Source organism: Sceloporus undulatus, chromosome 4 (genome assembly GCF_019175285.1).
Source record: "Sceloporus undulatus isolate JIND9_A2432 ecotype Alabama chromosome 4, SceUnd_v1.1, whole genome shotgun sequence".
Classification (NCBI taxonomy): domain Eukaryota; kingdom Metazoa; phylum Chordata; class Lepidosauria; order Squamata; family Phrynosomatidae; genus Sceloporus; species Sceloporus undulatus.
The window spans coordinates 74,868,024-74,883,345 of record NC_056525.1 but is presented as its reverse complement, the minus strand read 5'-3'; the positions used below and the strand labels follow the sequence as shown (position 1 = coordinate 74,883,345).

The window sequence follows — 15,322 nt, the reverse complement described above, 5'->3', positions numbered from 1 at the left end:
CTACAAAGTGAAGACAGTGGCAAAATCATAATTGTCAGTTTCTCCTGTCACCTTGCTTTTGTAGATACAGAGCTCTAAATCCAGTTGTCACTCCCAAGTAAAGCAAAACCCATTAAATCAATGGGAACTTGGTAAATCAACAGTTAAGTAAGTTCTTCTGGTTCTGTTGCTTTACTCAAGGTACCCACAAAAGGAAGCTTCAGTTGTTGTGCTGCCTCTTGCTGATTGCTGATATTGATCTATCAGCAGGTATTGATCTACTGCAGATAGGAGATAAGAGTGTGGAAAAGAGCACCAGGGGGTGGGAAGGAGCAAACAACTGCCTCACTATCTGTGAGCATTTAATGGTGTAGATGAAATGTTTCAGCCATCTTGGGAAAGAGGCTGTATGAAAGAGAATGGAAAGAAGGAGCTGACAAACATAAGTAGATCTGAAAATAAGATGTAGGGATTTGAGTTGCAGCTGCCATCTTGGTCCCAGAGAATAAGAATAAAAAACAAAGTTGTGCCAAATACAATATACTGGTTGCTTAATGTCATGGAGTGACTCTCTCAGTAGCTTGTTCAAGCCCCATTCTCACTCACAAGTAGGTAGTTACTATAATTGCTTGATTTCTTTCAGATCAAGAAAATAATCTGCTTGTGGGGGTGAAACCCCATTTGGCGATGAATTGTTCATACTAGAAATAAAATAATTGAGTTTTCACATGAGCCTGGGGAATTCAGTGCCTCAGGATTGTAAATGAGCAGACTCTGAAGTGCTTTGGTAAAAGAAGTAAGGCCTTTCCTTTGATGGTTAGGGAAACTTCAGTTCTTCTCTGAAGATGCCAGCCACAGATGCTGGTGAAACATCAGGAAGAAACTCTTCTAGAATATATCCGGAAAAACCCACAAAAAAACTTCAGTTCTGTTCCTATAACTGTGAAGACGAAGATCTCTTCTCCATACAGCCCATCTGTTAAAATTATGTCTTTGGCTGAAGTGTCCCTGGAAGAGATAATTCCATATTTGTCCTTTAAAGAAGTTGTATCCAGACAAGGCTATCCATTTAGTTAGATCATTTAGTTAGATGCCATGTCTTTCATGTGTTGTCTTTTCAGAACAAGTGTAGCAGGTATACACTTATATAATCAGGTATACACTTGCATAATCAGCATCTTGTTAGTGACATATGCAAGCATAATTCAACCTTATGCAAATATATATATATGTTTTGGTTGTTGAGGAGGTTGATATTCCTTTTCTTCCTGCTCATTGACTAAATCTTCTTCAGGATTCACTGTATTGCTGCAGTAACTACCACCTTAAACTATTTCATGGCTGGTGTAGAGTAATGGAGAGCACAGAAGCATCTGGATCCATTCTCATAGCCCAACACAAACCAATGTTATCATCTTCTGAGAGTCCAGAGGACTCCAGTGTATCTTGGCAGAAGATATCTTCAGCCTGTGTCTCGTTATGGAAACATAGCCAAATGCTTCTCCCATTCTTTTAACTCTCCACCAGCCATGAAATGGTGATGGGGGTGGCTGTCATAGCAAAACAGTGAGTCCTAGGGCTGATAATGGGAGTTATAGCAGAGTTCAGCATGTGGAACTGTGTGACCATGTAGAATCTTGGCTATAGTCAAACAAAAAGAGAGAGTGTATGACTGTGTGTGCATTCCTACCCACAAATTCACTGGGCAAAGTGCTATGTGCAGCAAATAACCCTTCTTCGGTCTTTGTTGCAAATTTGCTTTTTGCTTCTGGACTACTCAATGAAGCCCCCCCCAGTACATATATAGTTGGGGGGGGGCATAAACACATACACACATGCAGTTCAAGTCCTGGTGAAGAGGAGGCTCTGTCCAGCAGTCCCTCTGGAGCTAGCACAGCAAACCAGATGCTAAATGAAAGCAGCATGCCTGATCCTGTTATGCATGGGAACAAAGGGAATGAAGCCCTATCCCTGCACTCTGCAAACCCCTCCCACCCTTAAATGAGTCTTGTGTAGCCAGTCAGGGCAATTAACACCAGCGTGCTAACATCTTGATAGAGCCAGCCCTAGGCCTCTGCAGTATACCACAAGACTTCCTTGTCATACTTGTGTCAGAAAATTAACAAGCCAAATAATCTCAGAACGAACCACTATAAACACTATGTACAGAAGTAATGGATTCATAGAACTGTCCATCTTTCTGCATTTAGGAAAGACAGTGTTCAGCATCCAAACTCTGAAGCTAGGCTTCTTGTTTCTCCATAGGACCCTCAAAGCTCCAGCCTTCTGCAGTACAGATATACAGTTAGGTTTAGCCTTGGACATATGTTCACAGCAGTCCCTAGACTCAAAAAGTAGTAACCTGCCTATTGATCTGTAAAGGTACTTTTTAAAATGTTGTCCCGTGGGGGAGGGTGGAAGAGGTATGAAGCACACAGCTATTCTGAGATTACAAAAGGGGAAAAAATGAAGGGAAAATAGAATTTTGGTGGAATTAAGAGAAAAATCTAGACTGTAATTGCACATGGAGCTTTTGTTTCTGGTTTTCCCTTTCCAGATGCTTATTCATCAGTCAATTTAAATACGGTTTTTGGCACTTAATTGCTCACAAGAGCAAGGTTTTTCACCTGAGCATTTATATCTCACACACATAAGCATATGCATGCCAAATGTCATGTCTCAATCTGAGACAGAGTTTGCCAGATCAAGGGCATTTTACAGAATGATGCTATATGTATCTTATTCCAGGGCTGGAAATACATGTTAAACCAGTGGAATAGCCACTGTATCCAGTATATGTTCAGCCTGGAGGGTGAGAGGGAAAATGCCCAACCAAAATAACAACAGTAATAATATTTACATAAAATGACAGCAAGGACTCCTCAGCCTTGGATAATAATTTGACAGCATGTTAGCAGCTTTATTATAGCACCAGCTCTATAATAGAATCACCTTCTTCACTTTCTGCCTACCATGGACATGGTGAAGGTACCAGGAGGTTGCCTAGAAATTAATAGATCAGCAGAGCCATGAATTAACAACCAGGAACATCATTCATAATGTTCATGAAACTGGCCTCCTCATTGTGGAAAAGTAGTTTGTGGAGTGTAAGAGAGGTGCTTTCCATGAAGGTATTTTCATATCCATGATATGAAATGCAAAAGCATTCAGGGGTGCTTGACCAGGATTGACAATGGTTGAAACAGAGTATGTGACTTTGCCTATTGACAACTTATATGTGAGTTGTGCTGCTTCCCCTCTGGAGAAGACACTGCTTCCTTCTGTTATGGGAAACAATGTTGTATCAATACAGCTCAAAGAATACACAGTATTCAAGATCTCTAGGAAAGATTAGTCAGAACAATGTGCGTTCCTGTGCACAGTGGTTTTTCGGACCCCGCTTTTGGATGGCGACCCCATCAAAAGGTGCTTTTTAGGGTTCTAGACAGCTGTATTTTCTGTCGTCTTGATTCCTCCCCGCTGCACCAGTATATATTGATGGCTGTGCGTTATGATTGAACACAGAAGTACATGCTATCCTAGCGTGTGTCATGGAGGAATAAGTGGGGCAGTCATTAAAGTGAGGGAGGTTATTATACTTTTTTTGTAATTTGTAATTGGAGTAAATAGGGGAGATTTTCTTAGTCTGTTGTGCTGCTGAGGAGAGTGACTGTGTGACTATGGAATGACAGGGCCATAAGGTACAGTATAAACCTGCTCTTACTGTGTATCAACCACAGCTCCATACAGCTTCAGTTGTTTTATGAGCATATCTTGCAGATGGATCAGGCCTGTCAGCATGTTCAACATTACAATGGTTCTGAAGCAAAACACATCCTTTCTTAGCTCTTATTTATGTTGCATCAAAAAAAATTTTTTCTTTCTCTGCAGAAAATGACAAATGCTTCTTTTAGAATGGAGAGTGTTATCTGTAGGACTCTGGTTCGAGGGCTAGTTTCTTAGCCCCAAACTGATAAAGTCCAGCCTTTTAACTCAAGGTAGACAGTACAAAGGAATCAGCTTCATATTGCAACATCCTATCCATCACAGTTGTAGTGTGACAATTGATGGCAATTCATGTCACATTGTTGTTGTTTTTTGGGGTTTTTTTTGTTTTGTTTTGTTTTGCTAGATAGCACTGTATTATCACAATGCAGTTGTGGTCAGAAATATCAGTGTGTGATGCTATCTGGTTACTTTCCCTGCCCTGTTAACCCACAATGTTCTGTTTCTCTATAGGGGTCGACGTGATATCCAGTGGACCAACTTAGACCCTATTCAGCTGATGGAGGAGCTGGGTCAGTTTGCATCACTAGAAGGATTCAAGGAGATGTTGGATAAGGCAGAGGTTGGTCAGGCCTATATGGAGCGCCCTTGCCTTGATCCCTTGGACACTGAATGTCCTACCAGTGCCCCCAACAGCCAAAACAAGAAGGTGGGTTTGAGCTAGAGTTGTTTCCTAAATTATGTGTGTTTGGATATGTGGAAAGAGCAACACAGACAGACAGGGGGTGCATCTACCCTCTAAAAATAGAGTAGTTTGACATCACTTTAAGTGCTGTAGTTCTAGCCTATGGAATCCTGGGATTTGTAGATTTAAAAGGTCTTTAGCTTTCTCTCCTAAGAGTGCTGGTACCTCACAAAACTATAAATCCCAAGACTCTGTGGGATGGAGTCATGGCAGTTAAAGTGGTGTCAAATTGCATTATTTCTACAGTGTAGATGCACAAACAGACAGAAAAAATCAATTCAAGGAGAAAACAACCTCTCTGCCTCTAGTTTCCAGTGTGCAGGGGATGCTTTGGTTTCTTCAGATGGAAACAGCCTTCTATCATAGCCCTCTCTACTTACAATTAGAGATCAACTATATAAGGAAATGGGAGATTTATGATCAGATCCCCTGGGAGGTGGTCTTTTTAGTTCAAAACATCTGATGGGGACAGTTGGGCTGAGAAACATGGCATGTAACTTTTTGCCCTATGTTCTTTTCCCCAATTTGAAATGCTCCCTGCCCATGAAGTTGTTGCTTGCCCAGGTGAAACAGGCAGGGAAGAGATGCTTTTACTTTCAGAAGTGTGGAGGGTGGCCACTCGAGGAAGTCCTTTTTGATAAAGACAGACAGATGGCGCAATATCTTCGCAGCATAAAACTGTCTCTCACTACACTAGTTTTTTGGCAACAAGTGAAGGCCATTTTATCCTCCAGAGCTTTCCATGAGCAAATGATTTAAAAATTGTTGTTGTTGTTTTGCTGTTCCTCTTCTTAGTGCTTTTTTTACAATTATATTTTGCAATTTTTCATTTTATTGGTTTAATTGTTTTTAACACGTTTGCGAGTAGTGGAATTGCATTCTTATCCTTAACCAACCCAACCTAATCCTCTCCCTTGGATGGTAATCTACAGCCAGAATTATGTCTAGAATAACCTGATAGGCCAGCATGTTGATGAGTAACAGTCAACCAGATGTATAAATTCTATAGTTGCTTTTAAATCAACCTACCTAATTAAAAAGTGGAAAATGTTATACACAAAATGAGCTCATATATGTGGCTGTTGTGTGCCTTCAAGTCATTTCTGACTTATGGTGACTGAGGCAAACCTATGAGAGTTTTCTTGGCAAGATTTATTTAGAAGGCGTTTGCCATTGCCTTTTTCTGAGGCTGAGAGAGTGTGACTTGCCCAAGGTCACCCAGTGCGTTTCAATGGCTGATTGTAGATTTGAACCCAAGTCTCCCAGAGTCCCAGTCCAACACTGAAAATACTATACCACATTTGTTCTCCTTCACACACTTAGGCCCTACCATTCTGGCTGTAAAAAAACTAGAGTGTTCTCTTGCTTGGACTCTGAAAGGAGAGGAGAATAAACTAGAACATGGCATAGAGTTCATTTGATTGTTATAGGTTTACAAAGGGGGGGGGATGTTTTTCAGGCAGTGCATCCCCAAAAGGGCTCAACTAATTGTGAGGTCCTTTTCCTCCTCCTCATCTCTTTCCCTTCATCATTAGCTTTGCTCTTCAGTATCCAGGGGTATGAGGAGGTGTGGAATGTATGGCACTTCGCCAAGAAGACATCAGCAGGAGTGATGGTGCTGATCCAGGCAGACGCGGTGCAAGTGCTGGCCAGCAGGTGGTCATAGCTGGAATGTGTCCCAGAACAGATGGCAGCTTAGAAGTTTTTGGAGAGCAGAGGGGAGTGTAAAGTGTGTGTGTGTGTGTGTGTGCGCGCGCGCATGCAGACACACACACTGAGACACATTACAGCGTATATGACCGAGGGCAAGTGCAGGGAGTGGGAGGATGGAGTTGCAGCCGTAATTCCACATTTCCGGGCATGAAAGCCAGACTGTTATCATTACAGCTATCCAGTTTCTTTTGCTGCCACCACAGAAGCAGGAAGGAGATGCTTTTTAGAATTGAAAGGAACACCCAGTATGCTTCAAAGCAAGTGCAGATCTTCGCTCCTGTGTTGGTGTACAGACACATGAGATAGAGTGGATTCTGCAAGGGCAACTCCTTGGTCAAATGCAAAAAATATTGTATTTGCTCATCTTTTGCAGTCTAACCCCTGTACACAGTGGCCTTAAAGGCTGGGTTGGGGGCGGAGTCAGGGCATAGCATCTACAGGATGCACACCCTAGCTCCACCCCCCAGGCAGCATGATGTCGCACACCGGACAGCAAGATGCGCAGCATCACAGCACTCCTCTGGTGTTGCATCCGCACGGTAAAGTGCCAAAGGAGCACTGTAAAGCCATGCCATGGGGGCTAGTACACCCTTTCCAGGACACAAAAGGAGCTGCTTTTTGTGGCTCCTTTTTGCGCCCTGGAAATGCTGGATTGGGGCCACAGCCCCAATCTGGTGAAAAAGGAGGCTCCTTCATGCTGCCCCTTAGGGGCGGGCCACACAGCTCCAAAGAGAGAGAACTAGGAAGATTGTGCTATGTAAATTCACCAGGATCAGGTCTAGTGATTCTTCTTACAGTTCTCTATTTTGTTCACTAAATATCAGCATAAGGTAGACCTCTATTTGTCCATGTGATAGTGGGCAAGCAGTTTTTTTAAAAAAATTATTATTGTGGATGGATGAAAATATGAGAAGTGAAAGATGCATTTGGGTAAGAGATGTAGGGGCTTGACAAATGGGCAGCTCTGTGCCACCCCTTTTAGCCCCACATTGTTACTGCAGCCACCAAATGGCACTGCAACGATGCACTCCCTCCTGGGAGCAAAAAAACCTCTCCTAAAGCAGCTTCTTGGAAGGGGCACGATTGGCACACGCATGTACCCCAATCGCATCACTTCCTGCCAGCGGCGCCATTATGGAGGGCGGCAAGCAGCACCATGTGGAGGGCGGCAAGCCATGATTGTGGCATCCTTGTGGACTAGGGCTGCTGCGCATTTAAATGCCCAGCCTCATCTAGCCCTAGTTCGTGATGAGGACACCGCAAATTGCTCGTCTGTACTGGGCTGTAGTTTCCAATTCTCTCTCCCCCTCACAGGGTGTCCTTGAGTTAGTCAGTTATTATCTTTTAGCCTAGCCTAATTTACAGGTTTGTTATGAGGGTAAAATTGGAGGTTAATAATATATACCAGCTTTCGTTCATTATAGGAAAGTTAAGTTATAAATATAATCCAAATAAGTAAGTGATATGTTTGAATCTGAGGTTTTTTTAAAAAAAAAATCCTATTGTTTTTGAGGATTTCATGGGCAGGGCTGAAATCTTGACGCGTTTTGCATTGTTGCATTAAAGAGGACTTACTGATGGTTGTAGGATGAGGGACATACATTAATTGTGAGCCTTTGTTTTTTAGAAGTATCAGGAGAGAACCAGAGCATAGTACTCTTGGGTGAAAGTTAGAAACTTCCAGTCTTCTTATCTCTGTTTAATTTCTCTGCATAGATACTATGTGATTTACATATACTTTGGAAAGCAAAAATACAGCAGTGCTATATGACCTGTCAAGTAACCTCATCCTGGGCAGACATTAGCCTGCTCCAAAAATGTATTATTTTGATCCCTGATATTAAAAAAAACTACTTAGTTATTTCAGAGTCAACGTTATTGCATTGGATAGTTGTTGTCAATTTGAGGTTACATAACTGAGAGGAGAATAATATCACTTATTCTGAAGCAAAACAGTTCTGTTTCAGTGGTTACAATAAATCCACACTGTGAGAACGAAGAGGCAGGGAATTCATGCAGAGCTTTTCAGAAGAGAGTTAATGGAACTGTGGTGTAATCTTTAATACCAATCTAAACTGTATGTGCTCATAGGCTAAATTAATGCTGCCATCTTACAGTTTCTTCTTACTGCATCCACCAGGAACCAGACATACCCTCTGAGCTCACAGGTGGCTGCCATGGCTTCTCCCAAAAATACATGCACTGGCAAGAGGAGTTGATTCTGGGTGGCACAGTAAAGGATTCTGAGGGCAAACTACAGAGGTAAGTTGTGTGTATGTGTGTCCATGCATGATGTCAAGAAGAGGTCTAAAATGACATGAGAGCTAAGGAATTCTTTCTGAAGGGCAAATGGTTTTTCCTTGCAAGTGGGCTCAGTGGCATGGTTAATGAGAATAAAGATGGTAAAGTCATAAACTTTGCTATTTCATAGGGAATGGCTGGGAAGGCAAGGCATGGCTGCTATAAGCAGATTGGACTCACTATTCCTCTCACAATTGAGGATGGGGATAAACTACCCTCCTGAGCCAGCTTGTAAATCAAAGGTGTGGAGATTGATATTCTTGTGAGTGCAGGAGTCCATGTCCATGACCTGACCCCAGTAGCAACTGGCAGGCATTCTTGAACCATGGAATTTGTGTTGATCCCTGAGACTCCCTCAGCTGTCCTCCCTTTGCCTCTGCCCACTCCAGTCCCTTCCGGCTGATGTGGATGTTGTCTTGCAGCTCAGACACCTGCTTGTAGCAATCCACAGCTTAGAGGATCTCAAATGCATCTAGACCAGTACAGATTTTAAAGTTGGCTCCAGATGCCCAGACTCTGCAGTTAGTACTGCATCCCATGATGCATCCACAGCCTTCCAACCTGCAGTGCTAATTTACTTTGATGCAGAACATTCTGCTCACTGATAAGGCAATTACATCATGGACATTTCTCACACCACAAGGTTCTTGCCAGAAGGAATTTTTTAAGAATGGAAGTATCCTTGAAGGCTTCCACTCTTGGCATGGCCAAAGATTGCTAAGAAATGGAGACAAAATTAGAAACAAAGACTGTGTAAGGGATGATGACAATGACAAAACTATGATGAGAAAGATAATATAGGACCTTATTCTTCTTTTAAAATAGTATGCAAGGAAGTTGCCAGAAAGTGGCAGAAAATATGGTTGCTTTCTTAATGCTCAAAGCTTAATGTTCATGTATGAAATACACCTGGCTCTTCTAAAATTACAAGGAGGTACATTTTCAGCAATTTTAAGTTCCTTCCATGCTATTTTGGAATGCACCCAATTTGGAGGCTTCCTTTTCAGAACACACAGGTACTTATTCTCATACTATTAGTGACCTATGTGCAAATTGCCACAAGCTCAAATCAAATGCCCATTGGCAATTAAAGGCATGTTAGGAAAGCTTTCCCTACCCTCAGTGCTGTGTTTGGAGGCTAATCCAGTAATTTGGTTTCCATGGAACCTGACTGACATATATTTTGTTGTTTTTTCTTAATTATCTTTATTGAAAGTTTTCTTAAAAACACAAACAGCAAACAAACGACATTGAACCACAAAACGTACAACAAATAAAAAACAAAACACATATAGCCGTTTCCATCAGCATTATATAAAGCAATAAAATTTTTGATTTCCTAAAGAAGAGGGGATATGCTTGTGTCAAATTGGTTTTCCTAATACATTTATCTGCCATAAGTATAAGTAATTCTTACAAGCTTGTTGTAATAATATATAAAATTAAACATATGTTATTCCAAGTCGGTTGCCTCTGAGCTTTAATTACATATATATAGAGAGAAATATCCTACATGAAATGGGTCTTCTTCATTACCAAAGTTAGAAAATAAATTCTCCTTTTTCATATAAGTCATAAGAGGGTTCCATACTTTTTTTGTTTTATTCCAGTCCAGGTTTCTCAAGAGACAAGTGAGTTTATCCATTTCCATGTATTCCAAAAGTTTCATATACCAATCTTCCCATGTTATATGTTGTGTATCCTTCCAATGAGAAGCAAAAAGTATCCTGGCTGCTGAAATCATATAAAACAGCAATTTCCCATACCTTTTCTCCAAATTCACATTCAATACCATATTTAGCAAATACATTACCACTATCTCTCAATAATTCTCTGTCTTTTACTTTCAATTGGTTTTGCAAATCCGCTAAGTTCTTATTTTTATTTTTTTTTAGTTGCGCACCTTTTTTGATAAAAAAAAACACGAATTACTGCCTTTGAGGCATCCCAAATATTCTTTAAAAAAGCTTCGATGTTTAAATTTTCTTTAAAGTAATTTTTAAAGACTTCTTTCGCCTCTAATCTTATTTTTCCATCGTTCAATAATGTATTATTAAGTCTCCAATTGTACTTGCATGTACCTTGCTATTTTGGAATGCACCCAATTTGGAGGCTTCCTTTTCAGAACACACAGGTATTTATTCTCATACTATTAGTGACCTATGTGCAAATTGCCACAAGCTCAAATCAAATGCCCATTGGCAATCAAAGGCATGTTAGGAAAGCTTTCCCTACCCTCAGTGCTGTGTTTGGAGGCTAATGCAGTAATTTGGTTTCCATGGAACCTGACTGACATATATTTTGTATACATTTAGACAGGGATAGTGGACTGAAAGAATCACTGAAGAAAACATGGGAACCAATTCCAAATTGGGTCTTATTATGAAAGACGAAGGATGGCAATTAGGAATAGGTTAGCGAGACCTAACCCTTTAAAGCAGCATTGGGGAACATGTAGCTCCAATCAGCTTTAGCCAGCATAGCCAGTGGTGAGGTATGATGGGAACTTCAGTTCAACAACATCTGGTGGACCACAGGGTTCCCCGTCCTTGCTTTAGATCCATAGTTGACGGGACTCCTGCCTCCTTGCCTGAGCCAGCTTCTCTTTCTGCAGCGCTGAAGCCCTGCAAAGCATGTTCCTGCTAATGAGCCCACGACAGCTCTTTGAGCACTATCGGGATGACTACGAGATACATGATATCATCTGGAGTGAGGAGAAGGCAGCTGCGGTGCTGGAAGCCTGGCAACGGGAGTTTGTTGAGGTGAGATGAGAAGAGGGGTGTAGCATTGGTGCAGAGGCTTTGGGGCTGCTTGGGGTAAATAAAGTGCCTGTGGGTGTGAGTGAGAGCACAAAGGTATCTGCAAAAGGCTGAAATAACGAATCTGGGAAAAGTCTAGGGAATTGGAGAAGTGCATGTGGATCCATGCTGGTGGAAACTGCATGCCCAATACACATTTATAAATGTAAAAGATTGTGTACCTGTAAATTCAAGAATGCCAGGGAGTATGTAGAATGGCATGCAGAACAGATACTTCCTGGGTGAAAGACTGCTCAGTTATTCCTCAGTCTGAGAGTTTGGGTCCTCAGACTGAGAGTTGCTCAGCCTGTTTTGGTCATGACAAGTCTCTCATCATATGGGATTATTCATGCCTATGATCCACTTTGGATATTTTGTGACCTTTTGGCCTGGTGACACCAAATTAATTATGAGAATTACACAGAATGGATTCCTGACAGTGGGGAAAGATCTGATGTACTTTAGTAGGTTTTATGTGACGATATGAGTGAATATTAGTGACATGTTGGGTTGGATGAAATCTAAGAAATCAAATCCTGCAGATGCATGTGAATAGATAGCATGCTTGTTATAAACAAATTCCTTCACTGGGAAACAGATGCTTCACCAAGAAGCAGATTCCCCCATGTTATGATTGTGGCAGGCATGTAAATGGATCTATCGCATAGATCTGTGTGAGAAGAAACCTGGTATGAATGAAACCACTGAGAAAGCTATCCTTGTCTCCCAGTATTTCACCATTATTGTTTCTTTCCAGTTGGCCCAGGAATCCCTCCCTGCAAATTCCTCCCAGACCATTCATGCTTTCTCCACCACCACACTCAACGACATCATGAAATCCTTCTCAGATGTGAGTGCCATTCGTGTGGCTGGCGGGTACCTGCTGATGGTATGTAACAGCTTTTTTCCACTGTCTTTGCTGTCCTAGACCCTTTTCTGCCTGTTGTGGGCTAGTGTGCAGTCTTCCCATCCACACCCTTCTCTGTATTAATTATAACTTTCATCTTCTTCCAGCTGGCATATGCCTGTGTCACCATGCTGCGTTGGGACTGCTCCAAATCACAGGGTGCTGTTGGCTTGGCTGGGGTTCTTCTAGTTGCCCTTTCAGTGGCAGCAGGACTTGGATTTTGTTGCTTGCTAGGAATCTCATTCAATGCAGCCACCACCCAGGTATGTCATGCCCTGGCAAGGTTCACCTTCCCTCATGCCAACCCTTGCTAGACTTACTCTCTGTCACAGGGTTGGGCAGCTTGAGGGAGGCCCAAATGGCACATGACAGAGCACTGCAAGTCAGTGCCCCTTGGCCATTTTTGTCCAGTTTTCAGCCAAAGCCTTTTGGGAGATGGAGATTCTGGTGGGAGTGGGAAAGCAGAACTGCCATGTATGCAGACAGTTTTCTTGCATTTGATCTGCCTTCAGGAAGAGAAGGAATCACTCCAAAACTAGCACTCCCAAATCCTTACACAGTGTAGGACAAAGAGAAAAGTCCCTCCAGCAGAACTGGACAGGCAAATAAAGGGAGAGGCACACCTTTTGGTATCATGCATGCAGGCCACTTAGAATTTCAGATGTCATACCAGCACTTTGAATTCAGATACTGATGCATTTCCCTCCATCTCTGGACAGGTACTGCCTTTCCTTGCACTGGGCATTGGTGTGGATGATATGTTCTTGCTGGCACATGCCTTCACAGAGACCAGCCAACATGTTCCCATCAAGGTGAGACTATGTACCTATTATTGTGTAATTCTTTGGGTTTCTGTGGCTTCTTGTTCATATTTTCAGGCCCATCTTTCACTCTGTGCTCATTCTTTCTCATTTGCACCTTTCCAACACAGGAGCGGACTGGTGAATGCCTACGGCGCAGCGGCACCAGTGTAGCACTCACCTCCATCAATAACATGATTGCCTTCTTCATGGCTGCCCTTGTGCCTATCCCAGCTCTGCGTGCTTTCTCTCTGCAGGTAAGCAACTCTGCTTGCACTTCTTCCATGCAGATGTGCCTGAACCCAGTGCCTATACCCATGAGTCTTACCTTACTGTAGGCCAAGACTGAGGAACATCTTTCAGCCTAAGGGCCAAATTTGATTACAGAGAATGTATTAAGTTGCATTCTAGTGCTGGGTGGGTCGAAGACACAAGGATGGAACCAAAAATACCAGGATATTATAGTTTAATAGATGAAAGCTTTTACAACTAGTACTGAGTCTTAGAGCAGGCATTCTGATATTTTAGAATTAGGAAAAACCATGTACAAAGGCTAGTAAAACTCCAAATGATGGTATATTAGCAAAAGGGGGCATGACCATCTGTGGAAGACTAGATGACCTGCTCTAGGACTCTAAGAGGACCAATTTGGCCCCAAGACCTGAGTTTTCCATCCCTGCTCTAGCCAAACCCTGCTAATAGGAAGTGGATGACCTGCTTGGGAGTGCTGTGTGGGTGGGACTCAATGGTTTTATTTTATGAACCACCATACAGCTACCTTCTTCGCTTTTGCACTGGTTATTCGTAAAATAAAACACTCAGACTCAAAGGCAAAACACATTCATAATGTCATATGTAATTTTCACCATCTTAGCTAGAAAGCGGGGAGAACTGTTTGCTTTAAGGAAACTAGTACTGCAAAATGGTCCAAGCTCTTCAGATTGTCTCAATTGTCTCAATTCCTCTTCTTTTTCTTATCTTCACTGCTGTAGGCTGCTGTTGTGGTTGTTTTTAATTTTGCCATGATGTTATTCATTTTTCCTGCTATCCTGAGCTTGGACCTTCACCGACGTGAAAATAAGCGGCTTGACATTTTGTGCTGCTTCTACAGGTACTGTGTTTAGAGTTGAATGAAACAAGAAAATCCTAAATACCATCCTTTGTGAGGGGGCATTCTTGCACCAGGTCAAAGCTGGGCAATCATCAAATCTCCTGGAAGAAGGAAGCAGTATTATCCATGGGAACAGTGGTTTGGGAAAGTCATGGGGCAGAACAACAGGAGGGAGGGGAGGAACACCCAAAGCATCAAAAGCACAGGCAGTAGTGGTGTTCCAAAATTTTGAGGATAGTATTCTTTACTGGGACAAAAGTTTGTCTCTAAAAACAGATCAAAATACATATAGAGTAACCATACTTGGAAAAACCATTAGACATCCTCTAAATATATATGGGGGAAGGGCTTGTAACTTGCATCCAAAGGATTTGACTATCCACAGACTAGACCATTGTGATCGTTACAGCAACGTGGAGAATCTGTACTAGGAAATGAACTTTTACAGTATGTCCACTTGAGAAGGACCTACCCTAGTAGTTTCTCAGTGTCCTCTTCTATTCACAGCCTCTGCTCCTCCCGCGTCATCCAAATCCAACCACAAGAATATGCTGATGCAAATGATAACCACACCATACCCTCTTACCCACATGGTCACCCAGCACTGGCCACCAGCACCCGTATTACGACTACAGTGCAGGCCTTCACACAGTGTGATCCCTCTGGGCACCACGTGGTTACCATCTTACCACCCACGCAGCATGTCTTCACCACTCCTTCCACTCTGCTACCTGCCAACCCTCTGGGCTCACAAATCTTCACTCCTGCAAGCTCAACCCGTGATCTTCTGGCACAAGTGGAAGAGGGCAAAGGTGCCCAGGATTGTGTGCCATTGCCCTTTTGTCAGTGGAACCTCTCCAGCTTTTCTCGGGACAAATACGCACCCATTCTACTTCAGAGCCAAACTAAGGTAGGCAGCCATTCTGAAGGGGCTTGGTGGCATGGTGCCCTATACAGGAAAAAGAAGTGGGCAAAATTTTGAGTAGCAAGTCTGTGCAGTCTGGGCATGATTCCCCTCAGTGTAGAACTAGGGCTTCCAGACTTTTATAGCCAATTGTAGATGGGATCTGTGTTTCCCTTACCACCCTCTGAGGAGTTTATCACACGGGAGGAATTTCTCTTAATTTTGAATGAAAAGAAAGGGGGACCAGAACGCATTCACATGAATTCACTAGTTCAACTAATTTACGTGAATTTGAATTGCATTCAAACTGACTTCCCATTGCCCGAAAATACCTTGCC

General features: G+C 42.4%; 2 protein-coding genes across 3 annotated transcripts in view; both read left to right on the top strand.

Moving 5' to 3' along the window:
* Positions 1 to 15,322, top strand: part of EIF2B3 (eukaryotic translation initiation factor 2B subunit gamma) — a 601,892-nt gene that overhangs the window by 202,089 nt on the left and 384,481 nt on the right. The gene's annotated exons all lie outside the window — the stretch shown is intronic.
* PTCH2 (patched 2) overlaps positions 1 to 15,322 on the top strand; it is a 78,913-nt gene that overhangs the window by 48,120 nt on the left and 15,471 nt on the right. For both annotated transcript variants that reach the window (XR_006103482.1, XM_042462825.1), the window contains exons 6-14: positions 4,219 to 4,414; positions 8,304 to 8,425; positions 11,079 to 11,226; positions 12,020 to 12,151; positions 12,277 to 12,432; positions 12,889 to 12,981; positions 13,101 to 13,226; positions 13,962 to 14,080; positions 14,588 to 14,990. Coding sequence is in view for 1 of the 2 variants with exons in the window: in XM_042462825.1 (XP_042318759.1) it covers positions 4,219 to 4,414; positions 8,304 to 8,425; positions 11,079 to 11,226; positions 12,020 to 12,151; positions 12,277 to 12,432; positions 12,889 to 12,981; positions 13,101 to 13,226; positions 13,962 to 14,080; positions 14,588 to 14,990 (1,495 nt within the window). In the remaining variant the exon portion in view is untranslated. The remainder of the gene's footprint in view (positions 1 to 4,218; positions 4,415 to 8,303; positions 8,426 to 11,078; positions 11,227 to 12,019; positions 12,152 to 12,276; positions 12,433 to 12,888; positions 12,982 to 13,100; positions 13,227 to 13,961; positions 14,081 to 14,587; positions 14,991 to 15,322) is intronic.